General features: G+C 42.9%; 1 protein-coding gene across 3 annotated transcripts in view; it reads left to right on the forward strand.

Moving 5' to 3' along the window:
* Nucleotides 1-18,218, forward strand: part of LOC146854898 (transcriptional enhancer factor TEF-3-like) — a 779,218-nt gene that overhangs the window by 744,871 nt on the left and 16,129 nt on the right. For all 3 annotated transcript variants that reach the window (XM_085652320.1, XM_085652319.1, XM_085652321.1), the window contains one exon: nt 6,069-6,221. In XM_085652320.1, the coding sequence (XP_085508446.1) occupies nt 6,069-6,221 (153 nt within the window). The remainder of the gene's footprint in view (nt 1-6,068; nt 6,222-18,218) is intronic.

Raw genomic sequence — 18,218 nt, forward strand, 5'->3', positions numbered from 1 at the left:
CAAGTCCACACTTCTCTTCGGCAATTCACATTTCTCCTCATCACTGACCTCTTCACTCAAATTCTCTCACTCCCTTGCTTTCCTCTCTCATCCTCTCATCTCTCCTCACCAAGCATACGGGTCGGACCCGTATGCTCCTCTCGGCATGTGCCACTCTGCTTATTGCTCCCTAATTCAAGAAGGCATGAGTTGTCTGTCTCACTGTTTTGATGCAGGCCGCGCAGTTATGGAACGTGCACCCTCCTTTGCTTTGCTCCACCAAGAATCTATTATCCATTAGGAAGATATAAAAACCTTTCTCTATGCCCTGTAGGTTACCCCATTTGGCTGGTTCTCCTTCCCCTTCTGTGTGTTTCTCATTTGCTTTCAGGCAGCAGATGGCTATTACCCCCAGGACACCTTTTGGTAACAGTAGCACACTACAAATGTAAATAATAATAATAGGCAGAAGCAGGGTGAGTCACTAGACCAGAACTTCGGAAGGGGGTGCTAACACTCCCAGCCAGGGCTGGTCCTAACACTGGTCGCACACCGTGCAACAGTGTTTTTTGATGCCCCACCCCCGTTTCCTCCTTCTCCCTGAATTCCTTCACTGCCACTCACCAACAATGCACCTCATCTCTCTATAGCACCTTTCTGACAAACATTTACTCACACTAATTTCTGTGATCTGCATGGTACACGTTCAACGTAGCAGGCACATTAACCCTCTGCACTGTGTGGGTGACAAGAGTGCCCATGTGAGTGCACAGTGAGCGATGCAACAGTGTGAGAGTAGGACAAGAGGAGTGACTGCATGGTGAGTGAGGTGGCGTATGAATTTACGTACGTATGCAAGTTCAGAATGGGATGAATGAATGTATGATTAATGATGACCTTGTTTGAGTGAGTTGCATATTGAGCAGTGAGGGGGACAGGTGAGTGAAGTGTCACATGAGTGCAGGATGAGTAGTGTACTCATGTGACTGCAGGGTGAGGTATAGGGTGAACAGCGCAAATGCATTGTGAGTACAGAGTGATCCCTGTGTGTGCAGGGTGAGCGGGTGAATGGTGTGAGTGCATGGTGATCAGTGTGAGTGCATTGTGATCGCTGTGAGTGCAGGGTGAGCGTGAAAGTGAAGGGCGAGAATGAGGAATGAGTTGTCTGAATGAAGGGTGCATTCCCAGACCCATGAAGTAACTCAGCATGTTATTGACGGCGGCATAGAGTTTAAGATCTAAGTTAAACTATTGCGGCATTAATCGGGGACCGAGGGTGAAGAAAATAATGTGCTGATCCTGCAACAAACTTACAGTCCTATGGTTAAGGTTGCCAGCAGATTATTTTGATGGCCAAGTCGGTACAAAAATAAGCAGTCACCTAAAGCTGTATTTTCAGCACTTATCTGTGCATACTTCGAACATCAAATATAAATAGAAAGCACTTTTAATTGTGTTCTAGGGCTGCCTCAATGATACTGATAATTAAAGAGAACAAAGACAGAAAAGTCACATAACGAATGCATACATACTTTTTTATTTATAAATCTATTTAGTGTCAAGAGGAGATCTTTGCAGGCTCTTTAAATAAAACAGAGCTGGCATTTTTCTTTTGGCACCCCTACTTTATATTCCTTTTCATTAAATGCATTCTCACACTACAGCAGTAAATGAAAAATACAAATGTATGGAATAGGCTGAGTGGGGACCCAGGGGGTACTGGAACCCGGAAAAAAACTAAGCCTCTATAACCAGTTTACAAAGGCATGTAAATATGCAAATGGTCTTTAAAAAAATGTGAAAAACTCTGTGCGCTGGAGATAAGACTCCAGACACTGCCCAGCGTAGCCCCCAGCAGCTCGAGTTGCACTGCAGCACCCCGGCTGAGACACAGGATAGGGAAGAGGGGGGCTGAAGCCCTTGGGCTTGGGCAGAAATGTGACTGGGAAGGCGCGACCCCCTTTGCATCGCTCCACAGCCCGCCTGGGGGTCGTGTCCCACAGTTTGAAGACCCCTGCAATAGAGGAACATTGAAGGAAAAGGCTGCTGAGGCTTGGGAGAAGGAATGCAGTGACACCTCGTGGCCACAAGTGGTAACTGCAGCAGTAAGGACACCAGTGAGTACTGCACTAGGTCTGTATCTGTTGCACCCGAGCACCGCCCGTACTAGTTTGCATTACGTTCACCCTTCCAAAATAATCGACGATAACATTTACGCATTCGCTTTGGCCTAATAAATGTGTACTGCCAGTAACGCTGAAGTGGCTAAGATGGACAGTGTGAGCCCTCTGGTGGACGGTAGGCAGTACAGAAGAAGCACACAAGCAGTTGCGGTTGAGAACTCGAAAGCAAAAACATTGACGTTTTGTGATCTTTGTCTCTCCGTTCCATAAAGATGATTTGAAAATCAATACAAGGTAGAATAAGTTTATTAAGTTACTCAGTTTCCATATTTCAAGGTTATCATATATGTCTTTATATAAATCCTGACGTCAGAATTCAACTGCAATAAATTATTACAGTTGAGTTCTGATATCATTCTTTATAATGGGGAACTGGGTGTGTCACAAGCAGCACTTTATTATGTTGAATGCGTTATGTTCAATTATATTATGTTGCAGTTTTTTTCCTACATGTATTGTTGTTCCTCCCCATTTCACATCCTACGTCTGCTCTTTTTTTTCTCCCATATTCCATACCTTCCCCATCCTAATGTGGATTCACTGTATGTTATTATAAACATTAACAATGTAAATTATATTTTTAGACACAGGTTTATTTTATACAGGGAATACAGAATCTTATGTATTATATGTAGTCTTCAACTTTTTGAGTGATTGACTCCACCACCAACTTTTCCCATTTTGCCAATTCTTATTGTCTCATATCTCAAAGAGATGGGTAAGTCCATATGTGGTTCCAATGTGTCAGAGTACTATACGTCCAATAATACAGTCAGCAGTTTTTGGATAATTGCTTATCTACATCGGTGTAAGGCAAAAGATACTTTGCCTTTAGGTTGTATTACATTACAACACATTATTTTACCCCGCATGCCATTGTAACGCAATCTTTTACCCCGACTTGCTGTCGGGGTGCACTGGATGTTCGAATAGTATAATTTACTATTCCAACTCCAGGCTGTGCAACAGTAGGGAAGGTGTTGGAGTCAAATCCAACACCTTCTACCCCCTACAGCAAGCCATTTTTGTTGCAACTGCATGCGGGGTAAAAGCATGCATGGTAATGAATGCGGTGTAACAGTTGTTTCCCTTGCCTTTATGTTTAAGACATACTAGATTTAACACTTCACTTACTTCAGTTTATGTGTTCACTTTAATTTGTTGCAGTTTTCTCCACTACATATATTGTTGTTCTTCCCTCTTTCACATCCTACCTTTGCCCTTTTTTCTCCCATATTCCATACCTTTCCTATCTTAATGTGGATTCACTGTATGTATTATAAACATTAACAATATAAATTAGAATCCATTTTTCCAATTGTTATTGTCTCACATCTCAGGGAGATGGGCAAGTCCATATGTGGTTCTGATACTACCAATAACACATGCAGCAGTTTTGGGGCAATTGCTTCTCTACATTGGTGGAAGGCAAAGCACACGTTTCCTTTAGCGTTCTCTTTCATGAGTGCCGTTTTGGGGTTTTCATATGGATTAAGTATGAAATTGTAATTTGCTTTGGATGCTTAAGGCATAGTTTATGTTATGGTGGAGTAATTCTGTGTCTCATCATGGATGGCATTGGTTTTCCTGCCATATCTCATGCTCAAAGAGTTCAGTGCATATTGTACAGTCAAGTGAGGGGGACTTTATACAGTCGAGGTATGTACTTGCGCTTGAGAGGCTGCTTCTTCAAGCTCATCAAGTTTGTCAAAGGTAGATGATTGACACTCGAGTTCATTAGAGCTCCATCTGTTCATGTGGGATTTGGTTCTGTGCTTGTGGTGATAATTGGAATCTTGGTGTCGTTTTTATCAGACGCCATACTTGTGAGTTATCATTAGCATGACAGGTTTAAGACCCTCATAATGTTTAAGGATTCATTCTCTGTTGCAGCCCAGAGGAAATCTGATATCAGTAACTTTGTTTAACATAGTTCTAAATTGGAGGGAGTAAGTACAGTAGTACAAAAATTGTTGGATTTATGATAGAGTTATTTATTTGGCCTAGAAAAGTGTAATGAGTGGTCGTGCTGTCAAATAGGCATGGCAATGGTCCAGTTATTAGTCCAGGTAGAAAGCTTTAGTGGCTGAAACTTCGAGACACAATTTCAGTTCCACCTGACAACCTCTTTCAGTTGTCAAAGACTTAAAGCACAAAGTTGTCAAAGAGACTTGAATATTGGTCCAGGGGTGATTGTGTTTCATGAGTGATACACTCCGAGGATATGGAGTGTGAGTGTTGGGCTGGTGGAAGGTGGTTAAGAGGTCTACATTGGATATCTCTGTTAAGGTAACAGGCAGCTTTCATCTACAGGAAGCACTTCTTGGGTGTTGGGTGAGTGTTAGAATCCAGAGGAGGACATCTGGGATATCTGAGTTAAGCAGAGGGAGGACATATTTTTTTAAATGTATAAGAAGGTGGAAGCTAAAGTCCAGAAGAGGTCGGTTGATCTGGGGTTTCTGGGTTTGGCAAGATGATGCTTACGGTCAGAGGGGAAACAACTTGAATGCCTGTCTTCAGCTGCTGGAGGCTAGAATCAGGGGTGGGACATCAGGGGTATTGTATTAATCACGGAGTAGTGTAAAGGCCTTAGTTAAAAATTGGCAGATGCTGCATATCCACAGAAATGTGATGGATGCCCCGTCACACCTATTTAGGATATCTAGGACCTCAAGGCACTCTGAACAGGGCGGATGGGGCACTCTTTGCTTTTTGGCAGATGTCCCGCTTCAGATAGACTGTAAAAGAGGCCCGAAGTACACAGGAGGGGCAAATTGGGAAGTGGCCCCACTGCAAGACGGTTGCTCTGATGCCAAATAGTTTGCAAAATTTATTTGAAGAGAAAGGATGCAGGAGTCAAGCAGCTGAAGGTTTTAAATATTTCCTTGTATCTTAATCTTTCTGTAGTCAGAAAGAATGAGGGTTAAATCAGGAGTGTATTTGCTTGTCCTCTACATTTCCCCTAAAACATCTCAAATAGAGCTTACATTTACAATTAGTACAAACAGAAAAGACGGCAAGCTCTGTGCACTTTTACTATTAGAGGGTTGGATGCAGGGGCGGCTCCTCTACTAGGGCAGAGGAGCGCCGCCCCACTGCTTTCTTGCAGTGCGAGAAGCAGAAACATAAAATGGTCATAACTACCATTTTATGTTTCTGGTTCTCACACTGCGACAAAGCAGAGGGGTTTAGGGGTGGGTGGGCGGGCGGTCTGGGCTGCTTTGCGAGCAGGTGAGGAGTGGTGTGCCCACTCCTGAGTGCGCAATGATTGTTTGGTTGGCCCTCTGGGGCCCCCCAAACCAGGCATGTGCACTCTGCCCTTTCTCCATGCAGGCTGCAGTGCAGCCTACATGGAGAAAATGGCCTCCCCGTAAGCCCTGGCTGGGCGGCGTCCCCACCAATCACAACGCTGCCATTGCAGCGTCGTGATTGGCTTATGAGAGGGGAGGGAGACTGCCTGCTTCCGGTTCCGCCTCCCCCCGCGCTACCCCCTCTGCCACCGATCAATGCTGGTCACAACTGGTTGAATGTTTCCGGGCCAGTTGAGAAACATGTAAGAGCACTCAAAAAGAGTACTCCAGTAGTACCACTCCCCCATACTCAGAAATGCTATTGTGAATTGGGTTAGCATTCAAAAATGTAATAGTGGTGAAATAAAAACAAGTCAGGGACTACTGAACATCCATAATTTGACACATTTTAAGCCAGCTGTCAAACTCTTGCGTTGAATGAGGGAAGCGTCACTTTAGTCACATTTTTTCAGCCTCTAATTTTCTTTCGCACCTTTCTTTCCTGCATGTCTTAAGTATAGTTTTTCGAAATATTGACGAGCACAGTTGCCGCATTCTGCTTTTGGGATGATTTAATGATTTCCTTTGTTTATGGGTTGTCTTTCTCCCCCCGCAGACTGAGCATGCGCGTTACGAGAACGGACGCTACCTGTACCGGATCCACCGCTCCCCGCTCTGTGAATACATGATCAACTTCATACACAAGCTCAAACACCTTCCCGAGAAGTACATGATGAACAGCGTGCTGGAAAACTTCACCATTTTACAGGTGAGGAGGGTTCGCCCCGTGTTTTCCTGCAATTTTCCTGAATTCGCTGCTAGATTGGTTAAAAACAAGACACAGTACATTACAGGAAATTGTAAAACAACATGTCCCGCGACCATTTCAGGTTCAAATCTCTTTTCGATTATTTGATTGGCGAGTCTAGTTCCTGCAACCAACTTCACCCAAAAGCATAGCTCATGGTGCGAGAGGGAAAGAAAATGGTGCACTCGTGCCATCAGGCGGCCATCTAGAGTATGACATCGCGTAGATGTCAGACGTTTCGAGTCTTTATGTTTGGAAGTATTTTGCCTACAGTGACGGAGATATGAAGTTTATTTCTAGCCCAAAGTGCACGCTGCTGTGGTGTCTGGAAGTTGGTGTCACTGTGCTAAATTTAACCAAGAACTATTTAACTGCTTGGCAACACAACAAATGCATTTTAGGCATTTTGATATTGTGATAATCTGAATGTTGCCTGAACTATGCCCTTCACAGGATGGAGGGAGGGGTGGGGATGGGGAAAGTGGGTTGGGGGATATTCCCCAAGTCCCGCGCTATTCCAGTGCGCCGTCTTGCCTTGCTTCAAATTCTAGTTCTAGATTTAAGAAGCAAACCTTCATTTAAATAACAATGTTCTTGCACTCCCCATGCCCTGGTTTGTGTTCTCCTATGATTGCACAACTTTATACGTACTATTCCGTTTTTTTTATTGTAGTATATTTTCATGTTATAGCTTCTTAGTGAACCAATGTTCATTATTTCCTCAGGAATTTTATTTTATTTTCAGGAATTTTAGTCGAATTCAAACCATTTCTTATGCATTCTCTTCTATGATCGCATACTTGTTTGAACAATTCTTTAAGGTGATCAGGTGGTTCTACTCGAACAATTGAAATTAATTACTATAGAATGAAAGAAACCCACTATTGGGCAGATTTACAAGCCCCTTGCGCCACTTTTGCGTAAACTTTTAACATGGGAAAAGTGACGCAAAAGTGGCATAAGGGGTTTGTAAATAAGCCCCTATGCTTTTAATCCTCCCATATACCCGCCAACCTGAGACAATATATTTACTATATTTTAAACATACTTTTCACAATACCATATTTAAGTAAAAACTTAATACAACACAATAAAATAACTTTATACATTATAAAAAGGGTATTATAGTAAACTATATTTTAAGCTTTGATATTATTGTAATATATATATGATATAATTTGCAAACACAAAATCATAGAAAATTATAACTCGTGACCTAAGGTAACTATAACTCAAGCACCCGCCGTGCACAATTTTTTTATCAATAATTTTACAGCAAATGTTGCATGGGTATTATAAAAGATGTCATAGAAGATGTCATGAGTGATGTAATATGTGGGGTAATTAGCAGTGCATGGTGAGGGTGCGAGTGATAATTACCTTAGGGTACGAGTTATAGTTTATTGAGATAGCTCTCACTATAACTGCTGAATTTCTATGGTTTTGTGTCTGTAAATTGTGAACCTAACTATACTTATCCCTATAACCTTTGGGCTTTTAGTGAATTTCTAAGGTTTGTTAAATTCTATTTCCTAACTATTAAATCTCTATCACCTCTGGGCTTTTCAATGAATTTTTATGTTTTTTTTAACGTAAAGTAATATTTAATTACCAGATGTTAATCCAACCACAGCCGTGCCGGGTCCAACCCCCTGCATTCAGCCAACCCCACGCCGTGCACTGCCTTTGGTTGTGCGGGATGGGTTTGGCTGCAGGCAACCTCTTCAAAGGCAGCCAACCAAGGAGAGGGGCATGCAGCCCCCTTCCCAGGGCCTGTTTTGGTCCCTTAGACCCAATCCCCCAAGGCCCGCCACATTTGATTTAGGGGAGGAGTGTGTATATATTATATATATATATATATATATATATATATATATATATATATATATATTCACTTAAAAAACCATAGGTTTCACACATGTTATAGTTAGCTGGACATTTCACTCGTAAAAAACCAATGAAATTCCCCCGTTATAGTTAGTGCAGGCAACTATAACTCACGCGACCGCAATCCTCTGCTGATGACGTCAGATATTACATACACTGTATTTAGACACCTATTTACCCATGTCTTCTTCCATTAATCTTTAGCTATACATATATTACAAATATTTATTTTTCAGAAAGACACATATGTCATCAGTGATGTAATATCTGACGTCATCAGCAGAGGATTGCGGTCGCGTGAGTTATAGTTGTCTGCACTAACTATAACGGGGGAATTTCATTGCTTTTTTACGAGTGAAATGTCCAGCTAACTATAACATGTGTGAAACCTATGGTTTTTTAAGTGAATTTGCAAGGTTTTTTAAATGCTAATTCGTACCTATAACTTGTGTGAAACCTATGGTTTTTTCAGTGAATTTGTACGGTTTTTTAAATGCTAAGTTATGTATTTATTAATTATTTTTTTTTCAGGTTTTTCACCATGCGCGCACGATGCGCTTCGCGCACTGTGCGCGTGCTGTGGGCGCTCGGTGCGCGAGCACCCACGGTTCGGCGTGCGCGCACCTCGCGATTTTTTTTTTTTAAAATAGTTTTTTTCGCCCTTGGGGGTCCTTCTGTGACCCCCTGACCAAGGCTAGGGGGTCAGGAACTGTCCACTCTGCCCCCTTTTCACGTTCTCCACCTTTTTTTTTCACCCCCTCAGACTGCGACAGACAAAATGGCGGCCGACACGTCCTGGTTTCGACCGATTCTAATGTTTACCGACATCTAACAACCAATCAGAATTGCGCTCGCGCACGGCAGGGTGCGCGCACTGTGCGTGCACGGTGCACGCATATAGATATTGATATGCTTTTAAATGCTATTTTCTCAGGAAATACTGAACAGATTTACACCAGACCTGCAAAAGGCAATTCCTTGACCTTATGGCTACCTCTCTGCCAAATTTCACGTAATTCTGTTCAGCCGTTCGGGCTGTAGCTGCGACTAAAGGTCCTATGGAAAAATGCATGGGGAAAACGCGTTTTAGGACCCCCCCTTTTTCTCGGCCCCCGCTTGACGAATCACCCCGAGACTTTCAGGGTAGGAGCTGAACGGAGCGCCCCATTAGTTTTGAAAATTTCGCGAGGATTCGTCAACCGGCGCCAGAGTTATTCAAAATAGAATTTTGAGATTTCCTATGGAAACTAGGTTGTAACTATAACTATCTACTGGCGACCGCCAGTAGATAATATATATATATAAAACAACCACGATGACGCTGTACCTCCTCCTCGGCGAACAGAGACACCACGAATCCCAGGAATAAGGCAAGATGTTATTTATTAGAAGAGATGCACAAAATCTGACGCGTTTCGGGCGGTTGCCCTTAATTCTCCAACTTACAACTCGCCAGGGGGCGCGTTTGCAGAGTGCTGCACGATGCCAGTCTTTTATTAATTTAATTTTTTAAGAAGGGGGGCTGTGTGGTTCCCCTTCTTATTCTAATTTATTGGCCCTGATGACCCCATCCCCCAGGGCCTGTCTCCTAATTATATTTTTTTGACCCCAATCCCCAGGGCCGGCCACTGTTTTTTATTATTTTTAAAAAATATATATTTATAGACACACCTACGACATGCTGGACAAACCGTACGTACCTATCACCATGACGATTTGCGTGATATTCATTAAAAGGCGACTATGCATACAATGAATCCACGTGGAATGTATTTACACCACTAGTGAAGCTCTGACATGTCTGATGCCCTACCGTGCCTAATCCCGGTAGACACCCTTGTCGTTTATTTATACAAACATGGGTAGCTATTGACGGGCACATTTAATACACATGCACACCAAGCCATTCAAAGGGGATTCGACAAAAATTCGACCAAAACTATGCAAGAAACCCCCCTCACGATTAATAAAACACACATCCACTGCCGGATGTGTAATACTTTTTATTTTACTCTCTGGAAAGGGGACGAACATCACTTGAGAGTCACAGCGCGCTCCTGGCAGAGCCCAATGCTGTGTTACACCCACCATTGCCTGCTGAGTGCCACACACCTCTGTGTTGTATTACACTAGCTAGTGCATATGCTATGACACTCTCTAGCCCATGTGCACTGTAACACTACCCCGTGAATATGTCATGCCACACTTGTCTTCGCACGGGTTATATTGCCCCATCTAACGTGCCTTCCTCGATGCCTATGTTATAACGCACAGTGCTATGCCATACATATTACAATCTGGGATCCATATCTTTGTCACAGTGCATATGCAACGTTACACTCCCCAGCACATATTTTATATTACAACTTTAGAGACTAGTTAGGTTACACAACACTGCCCTGTGCATATTACACTCCAAGGCACATATCGCGTAGCACGCGCTAGTGCCTGTGCTATCTCGTGCTCTCCAATGAATCTGTCATTGCGCACAATGTATTGCATATTATATTTCACGCCCGGTTCATCTTATATCACACTTTTTGGTGCATAGTTTATACCATACACTATATCTAGTTTTCATTTTCAATCATGCTCTCAGGAATATGTTCTATATAACACTGTGTTCACCTACACTTTTCACGGGCATTACATTTTGCGATAGGGGGTGGAGGGTCAGGGTGTGTTTCTGCCAAGTGAGCCTGGAGTCACAGTCACAAACGTCCTCTTCTTCCTGAATAAAAGTGAGATTATGCTGCATACTTGTTCATATTTTAAGTAGTTCGCACAGACACACGTTTTAAAAACAATAAAGTTCCTAATACCCGCCTTCTCTGAACAGTTAGCTTGCTGCCCCATCCCCCTCCTCCCTATCCTCTGTTGTGTGAATCCATGGACTAGCCTCCTCCCTCCTGCCATGCATGGTCTGATGTGCTGCCACTGCCCTCAATTTAGTATGATGTACCAGTCCACTCCTCCTGGCCTCCATTGCCCAATTCTATGTCCCATCATTGACCTCCTGCTTAAACTCTGTGCTTAGCTTGCTGCCCCAATTCTCCTTCCCCCTGCCCTCCGATGTCTTTGTGCATGCCCCTGCTCCATCCTTTTTGCCCACCATGTACCATGGACCTGCCACTCCTATCTACTCTGAGTGTTCTGTTGAGCTGCCACTCCCCTCCCACCTGCCTAGCATTGTCATATGACTGTAACCTGTCCCTGCCACCTCCACCCTGCCTGTCCACATGCCATCCCCCTATCCTCTTCCTCCTGTCCACATGGTCCATTGTACTGCCACACCCTTCTGCCCTCCCTGGTCTGTTGTGCTGCAACTCCTCCTCCTGCCTGCCCCATGCGGTCTGTTGTGAGGCCCCTTCCCCTGAACTTTCTTGTCTGTGCACAGGTCCTGACCCTCCCTTCTATCCTCCATCGTCCTTTGTGCATGCCCCTGCACCCTCCTTCTTGCCCATCATAGCCATTATGCTGCCACTAACCCTCCCACTTGCCATGCATGGTCTTCTGTGCTGCCATGGCCCCTCCCACCTTCCCTGTGTGGTCAGTTAGCTGCCCCTGACCCCCTCCCACCTTCCTTCCATGGTCTGTGTGTATGCCATCACAGTCTCAGTGTTGCTCTTCATGGTGTGTCTTGCTTCTAGTGCCCATCCTGCCTGACCTCCATGGCTATGTTGCTGCTCCTGCCCTGCCCCCTTGCCCCCAGCCCTCTGTTTACATGTGCAGACCCCTACTCCCTCCCTCCTGGCTTGTCTGTTCCATTGTAATGCCCCTGATCCGTCCCTCCTGCCCTTTATGGTCTGTTATGCTGCAGCTTTCTCTCCTGTCTGTCCATTATGGTCAGCTAGCTACCATTGCCTCTTGCCCCTCTGTTCTCTATTGTCCATGTGCATGGTCCTGTCCCCTCCCTCTTGCTTTCTATGGATTGTTGTGCTGCACTCCCGTCCCGCATGCCCTGTGTGGTGTTTTGTGCTGCTGCAAACCCTGATGCCTGCCCTGCAGGGTCAGTTTGGTGCACCTCTCCATGTCCCTCCTGTCCTCTGTTATCCAAGTCCATGTCCCTTCCCCATTTCCTTCCATGATCCAATGTACCATACTTGCGAACATTTTGAACTTGGTAAGAGGGAGATTTTGAAAAAAAACTGGGGTATTGATTTTCCCCTTTGAGTTACATTGAAAAAGAGGAGATTGTAGACAGGAGACAGATCAAATAAAGCCCATTTGAGCTTAAAAACATTGGACGTTTCCTGGCTGAATCGGGTCTGTTGGCATGTATGGTTGTACTACCATTGCCTCTTCCTTCTGCCCATAATGGTCTATTACATTGCCACAGCCTCTCTTGCAAGTCCTGTATTGTTGGTTTGTTGCCCCAGCCCCCCTTTCCACTGCCCTCCATAGTCTGTTGTGCTGCAACAGCCCTTCCTGCCTGCTCAGTGTGGTTAAATTGTTGCCTTTGCACCCTCCTACCTGCCTTCAATTTTCAGAGTCCGTGCCCCTGGCCTCTGCCTTTCAACAGTATCCTAATGAACAACTAGATTGCTAACATTCTATATTTATTACAAAAGTGTGGAACGCCTGACGTCATCTTGATGTAATCAAAACTGTAATACCTAGAGCACTTCCTTTAGAAATTACATATATGAGAGGGTCTTATTGGCATCAAAATTATAGTTAGTGCTCTAAAAGACTAAAATAAGGACATATTTTCTGAGTTTTCAAATAGCGACAAAGCACTTTTAAATTATTTGTTATCTTTATGTTTTTTTATCCAGTTGACCACTTGATTAAATGTTGCACTTAGGGGAGAGGATGTGGTGTTACTTCCAGAACTGAAGACTTTGCAACTGGGGACCAGGTTGGAGTTTCTGCTTCAGCTCGACATTCTGTGATTCTGGTCAAATCACTTAGTCTCCCCATGTCTACAACCAAAATGAATTTGTTCTTGTGTGATGTAACCAATGCTCATGTAAAGCACTCCAATACCTGACAAGTCTGCACTATATAACACTGCAAAAACACAAAATAATACGTGTTTTGCACACTTCTGTCATTGGGCTATATTTGGGCTACATCTGGGTGATTTTGGGCTACATTTAGGCTCCTTTGTCTCCGGTGGCCATTTTGGGAGATTTATTTGTTATGAAGTTTCCTAATTTCCTCATGTACTGCAGTCTCCTCAGTAGGAAATGCTTTCAGTTTTTTACTTTGATTCCATCATGAAGGTATTCAGATATGTCACACATTTGCCATAAATTCTGAATGTTAGCACTCTAGTTGCTCATTAGATCACTGTAGTAAAACTACTGTTCACCATGGAAGTCTGCTCCTGGTATCAAAAGTGCATGTTTCAGTCTGCATGTCAGAATTTTTTAATGAAATAGAAGAGGATTTGAGAAGTCACTCAAAATGTGCCCTCATTTTCTTTCTTCAGCATTAATCATAATTTCTATGGCAAAATGAACCCCCTCATTGTGTTCCTTTTTAAATTAAATGTTTTAAGTGTTACCAGTTTATTCCAATCAAGATGGCTTCAGGTGTGCCATACTTTTGTCATAATGAAGACAGTAAGCGCTCTAGTTGTTTTTAAGAACACTCTGGGACATTCTCTTATTGGCTATACTTGGGCTACATCTGGGTGATATTTGGGCTACATTTGGGCTCTTTTGTCTCTGGTGGCCATTTTCGGAGACTTATTTGTTATGAAGTTTCCTAATTTCCTCATTTACTGCAGTCTCCTCAGTAGGAAATACTTTCAGTTTTTTACTTTGATTCCATCAAGAAGGCATTCAGATGTGTCACACATTTGCCATAAATTCAGAATGTTAGCATTTTTTTTGCTCATTAGATCACTGTAGTAAAGCTACTGCTCACCAGGGAAAACTGCTGCTGGTATTGAAAGTGCATGTTTCAGTCTGCATGTCAGAATTTTTTAATGAAATAGAAGAGGATTTGAGAAGTCACTCAAAATCTGCCCTAATTTATGTTTCTGCAGCACTAATCATACTTTTTATGGAAAAATGAACCCCCTCATTTTGTTCCTTTTTGAATTAAATGTTTTAAGAGTTACCACTTTAATCAAATAGATGGCTTCAGGCGTGCCATAGGTTTATCACAAGTAGGACTGTTAGCGCTCTAGTTGTTCTTTGGAACACTCTGGGAAGCTGCAGTAGAACACAAAGGAATCAACTGACAGTCTCTGCCCTTTTTGGATGTACATGTTTTACTGAGAATGTCAGACTTCATTCTCACATGACTGAGAAAGATAATGTGAATTTACAGAAAATATGCTCTCAGTTTAGCTTATAGATCACCTTCCAAACCTCTGTGGGAAAAGCATGAGAAAATATTTTTCTCTCAATCATACCACAATTCCTAAAATGAGCATGGTACCATCAACAAATGATTTATAATGTAACTAAAGTCTTAAAATCTTCTATTAACTGCAATGCTTTTTAATGAGGTGCTATCATGTATATTGGTCCCAAGATGGCTGCCAACACTTCTTGGATGAAGTGCTGACAGCCAATCAGATCTCAGGATGAGATGTGTGGTTAGGCTCCGCCCACATATATATATGATTTTACTTTTGATTTTCTCAGGAACTACTGAACAGATTGACACCAGACCTGCAAAAGGCACTTCCCTGACCTGAGGACTACCTCTCTGCCAAATTTCAAGTAATTCTGTTCAACCGTTCGGGCTGTACCTTGGACTAAAGGTCCCTATGGAAAAATGCATGGGGAAAACGTGTTTTGGGACCCCCCTTTTTTCTCGGCCCCCGGGTGACGAATCACCCCGAGACTTTCAGGGTAGGAGCGGAGCGGAGCGCCCCACCTATTTTGAAAATGTTGCGAGGATTCGTCAACCGGCGCCAAAGTTATTCCAAATAGAATGTTGCGGATTTCCTATGGAAACACGGTCCTAACTATAACTATCTACTGGCGACCGCCAGTAGATAATATATATATATATATATATATCTATATTTACAGAAAAAAACATAGGTTTCAGGCACGTTATAGTTAGGAATTAGCATTTAAAAAACCTCGGAAATTCACTGAAAAAAACATAGGTTTCAGGGGTGTTATAGTTAGCTGGACTTTTCACTTGTACAAAACCATTGAAATTCCCCCGTTATAGTTAGTTCAGCTAACTATAACTCGCGCGCCCGCAATGCACTGCTGATGACATCACATATTACATCACTCATGACATGGTCAGTGACATCACTCATGACATCACTCATGACATCTCAAATGACATCACTGATGACATCATCCAGTGAATGTGTGTTTTTTCTGAAAATTAAAAATGTTTTATATATGTATATCTCAAGGTCGATGGAAGAATAAATGGGTATATAAGTGTCTAAATGGATGATTTGTTTTTGAAAAATTGATTGTGTAACTGACTGATTAAGTGTTTCATAGTGAATACATGGCTTAGTGAGTAATATTTAAATATGTAAATATCTGTATCAGTCTCTCACTTTGTGTATAAGTGGCTGCATGGGTTGGTGAGTAGCTACATGGGTGTCTATATAGGTTATTAGTTGGTTTTTTGAGTATCAGTCTGAGTGTCTGCATGGTTCGGTGGGGGGTATTACGTAGTGCATAGGTGCATGAATGAGTGACTCACTGTTTGTATGTGTTGAAGACAGCATGTGTGCAGGACTGTATGGGTGGATGAGTGTGTGTATGGGTGTGTAAGTGAGTGAATGACTGTCTCAATAGTGTCTTTATGAGTAACTACATATGTTTTAAACTAGTATATGTGACTATTGGTGTATATAAGTGAGTATATGTGAGAGTGAGAGATTGAAAGAGTTCCTGTATGATTAAGTATGTGTTTCTATAAGTGATTGTTTAAAAGACTAAGTATGTGTACTTTTCCGTAGAAGTAAGTGTGGTGGTGTGTGTATAACTGTATATGCAAGTAAATGTATGTTTGATTCTTTATTAGCATGAGTGACTATGTGTGTGAGTAACTATATGGATGAGTGGCATTGTGTAACAGTATGTATAGGTGTATAAGTAGATATGATGAGTGAGTACATGTATGAGTGACTGTATAGGACTGTTGATGAATGAGTGGATGTGTATGTGGATCTTAGAATTACTAAAGAGGTTGTTGTAACTGGTATTGGTATGTCCATTGTTTTGAAAATCCTAGTCTCTATTTTTGAATGTGTGTATCAAAGGTTATATTAGGGTGAGAGGAGGTCTGCCACTCTATCACAAGGATGATGCCATTAGTGATGTCATCAGTGATGTCATTTGAGATGTCATCAGTGATGTTATGAGTGATGTCACTGACCATGTCATCAGCAGTGCATTGCGAGCGCGAGTTATAGTTAGCTGAACTAACTATAACGGAGGAATTTCAATGGTTTTGTACAAGTGAAAAGTCCAGCTTTATATAACACCCCTGAAACGTATGGTTTTTTCAGTGAATTTCTGAGGTTTTTTAAATGCTAATTCCTAACTATAACGTGCCTGAAACCTATGGTTTTTTCTGTGAATTTCAAAGGTTTTTTAAATGCTAATTTCTAACTATGCCTACAGAGATAGGACATGTGAAGAAAGAAGAAAAAATGCACAGAAAGAAAAAAAAGAAGTGCAGAAAGAAGCAACAGAAGTCCTCAAAGACGAAGAAAAGTGCAGGAAGAAGGATAACGTGCAGAAAGAACAAAAAGAAGAGCAGAAAGAAGCCTTGTTGCAAAATCATCCTGTACCCTCAACTTTTTCAGACGGATACTGGTGGTAACTGAGTCTGACTAACCAGTCCTAGAGCCAGTGCTTTGTTAAAAGACACTTAAAATACAATGAAAACACACATGCATGCGTTGGGGTCCCCCTGTGATTAGCATGACCTCCTCTGTAAGCCCCTAGTATATAATAGGGCAGGGGGATTAAAACTACCTCTTAAAACAGGCCACAGGGCGTTTTTGCACACGTTAACTCAGGGCCCGTCCCCTCCCTTCACTACTGTGTAAACACGCCCTGTGTCCGTTTTTGGTTGGGAGATTAAGTTCATTTGAATCCTGAGGGTCCCTAGGGTCCAACTAGCCCACTAGGTACCTCCAGTAAGTGCCACAGAGCTGCGTTGCAGAGAGGTGTAAAAAGTGGCACGGCCTGGACCACCTCTCTGCAATGCAGCTCAGTGGCGCTTACTGGAAGCACTTGGTGGGCTAGTTAGCCCCCAGGGGCCCTCAGTATTGAAGGGAAATTATATCCCCAATTTAAAACATGCCATAGTGCGTGTTTGCACACGTCACCTCAGGCCCCGTCCCCTCCGTTCACCACTGTGTAAACGCGCCCTGTGGCTGTTCTAAGTTGAGAGATTAAGTCCCCTTGAATCCTAAGGGTCCCTAGGGTCAAACTAGACCACTAGGTACCTCCAGTAAGCACCACAGAGCTGCGTTGCAGAGAGGTGTAAAAAGGGGCTTGGCCTCAGAACACCTGTCTGCAGCGCAGCTTCCTGGCGCATACTGGAGATGCCTGTTGGGCTAGTTGGCCCTCAGGGACCCTCAGTATTGAAGAGGAATTAATTCCCCAACTTACAACTCGCCAGGGGGCGCGTTTGCAGAGTGCTGCAAAGAGGGGGCGTGGCCTCCGGCACAATGCCAGTCTTTTATTTATTTAATTTTTTAAGAAGGGGGGCTGTGTGGTTCCCCTTCTTATTCTAATTTATTGGCCCTGATGACCCCATCCCCCAGGGCCTGTCTCCTAATTATATTTTTTTGACCCCAATCCCCAGGGCCGGCCACTGTTTTTTATTATTTTTAAAAATTATATATTTATAGACACACCTAGGACATGCTGGACAAACCGTACGTACCTATCACCATGACGATTTGCGTGATATTCATTAAAAGGCGACTATGCATACAATGAATCCACGTGGAATGTATTTACACCACTAGTGAAGCTCTGACATGTCTGATGCCCTACCGTGCCTAATCCCGGTAGACACCCTTGTCGTTTATTTATACAAACATGGGTAGCTATTGACGGGCACATTTAATACACATGCACACCAAGCCATTCAAAGGGGATTCGACAA

This window comes from Triturus cristatus, chromosome 4_1, assembly GCF_964204655.1.
Source record: "Triturus cristatus chromosome 4_1, aTriCri1.1, whole genome shotgun sequence".
Taxonomy (NCBI): Eukaryota; Metazoa; Chordata; class Amphibia; order Caudata; family Salamandridae; genus Triturus; species Triturus cristatus.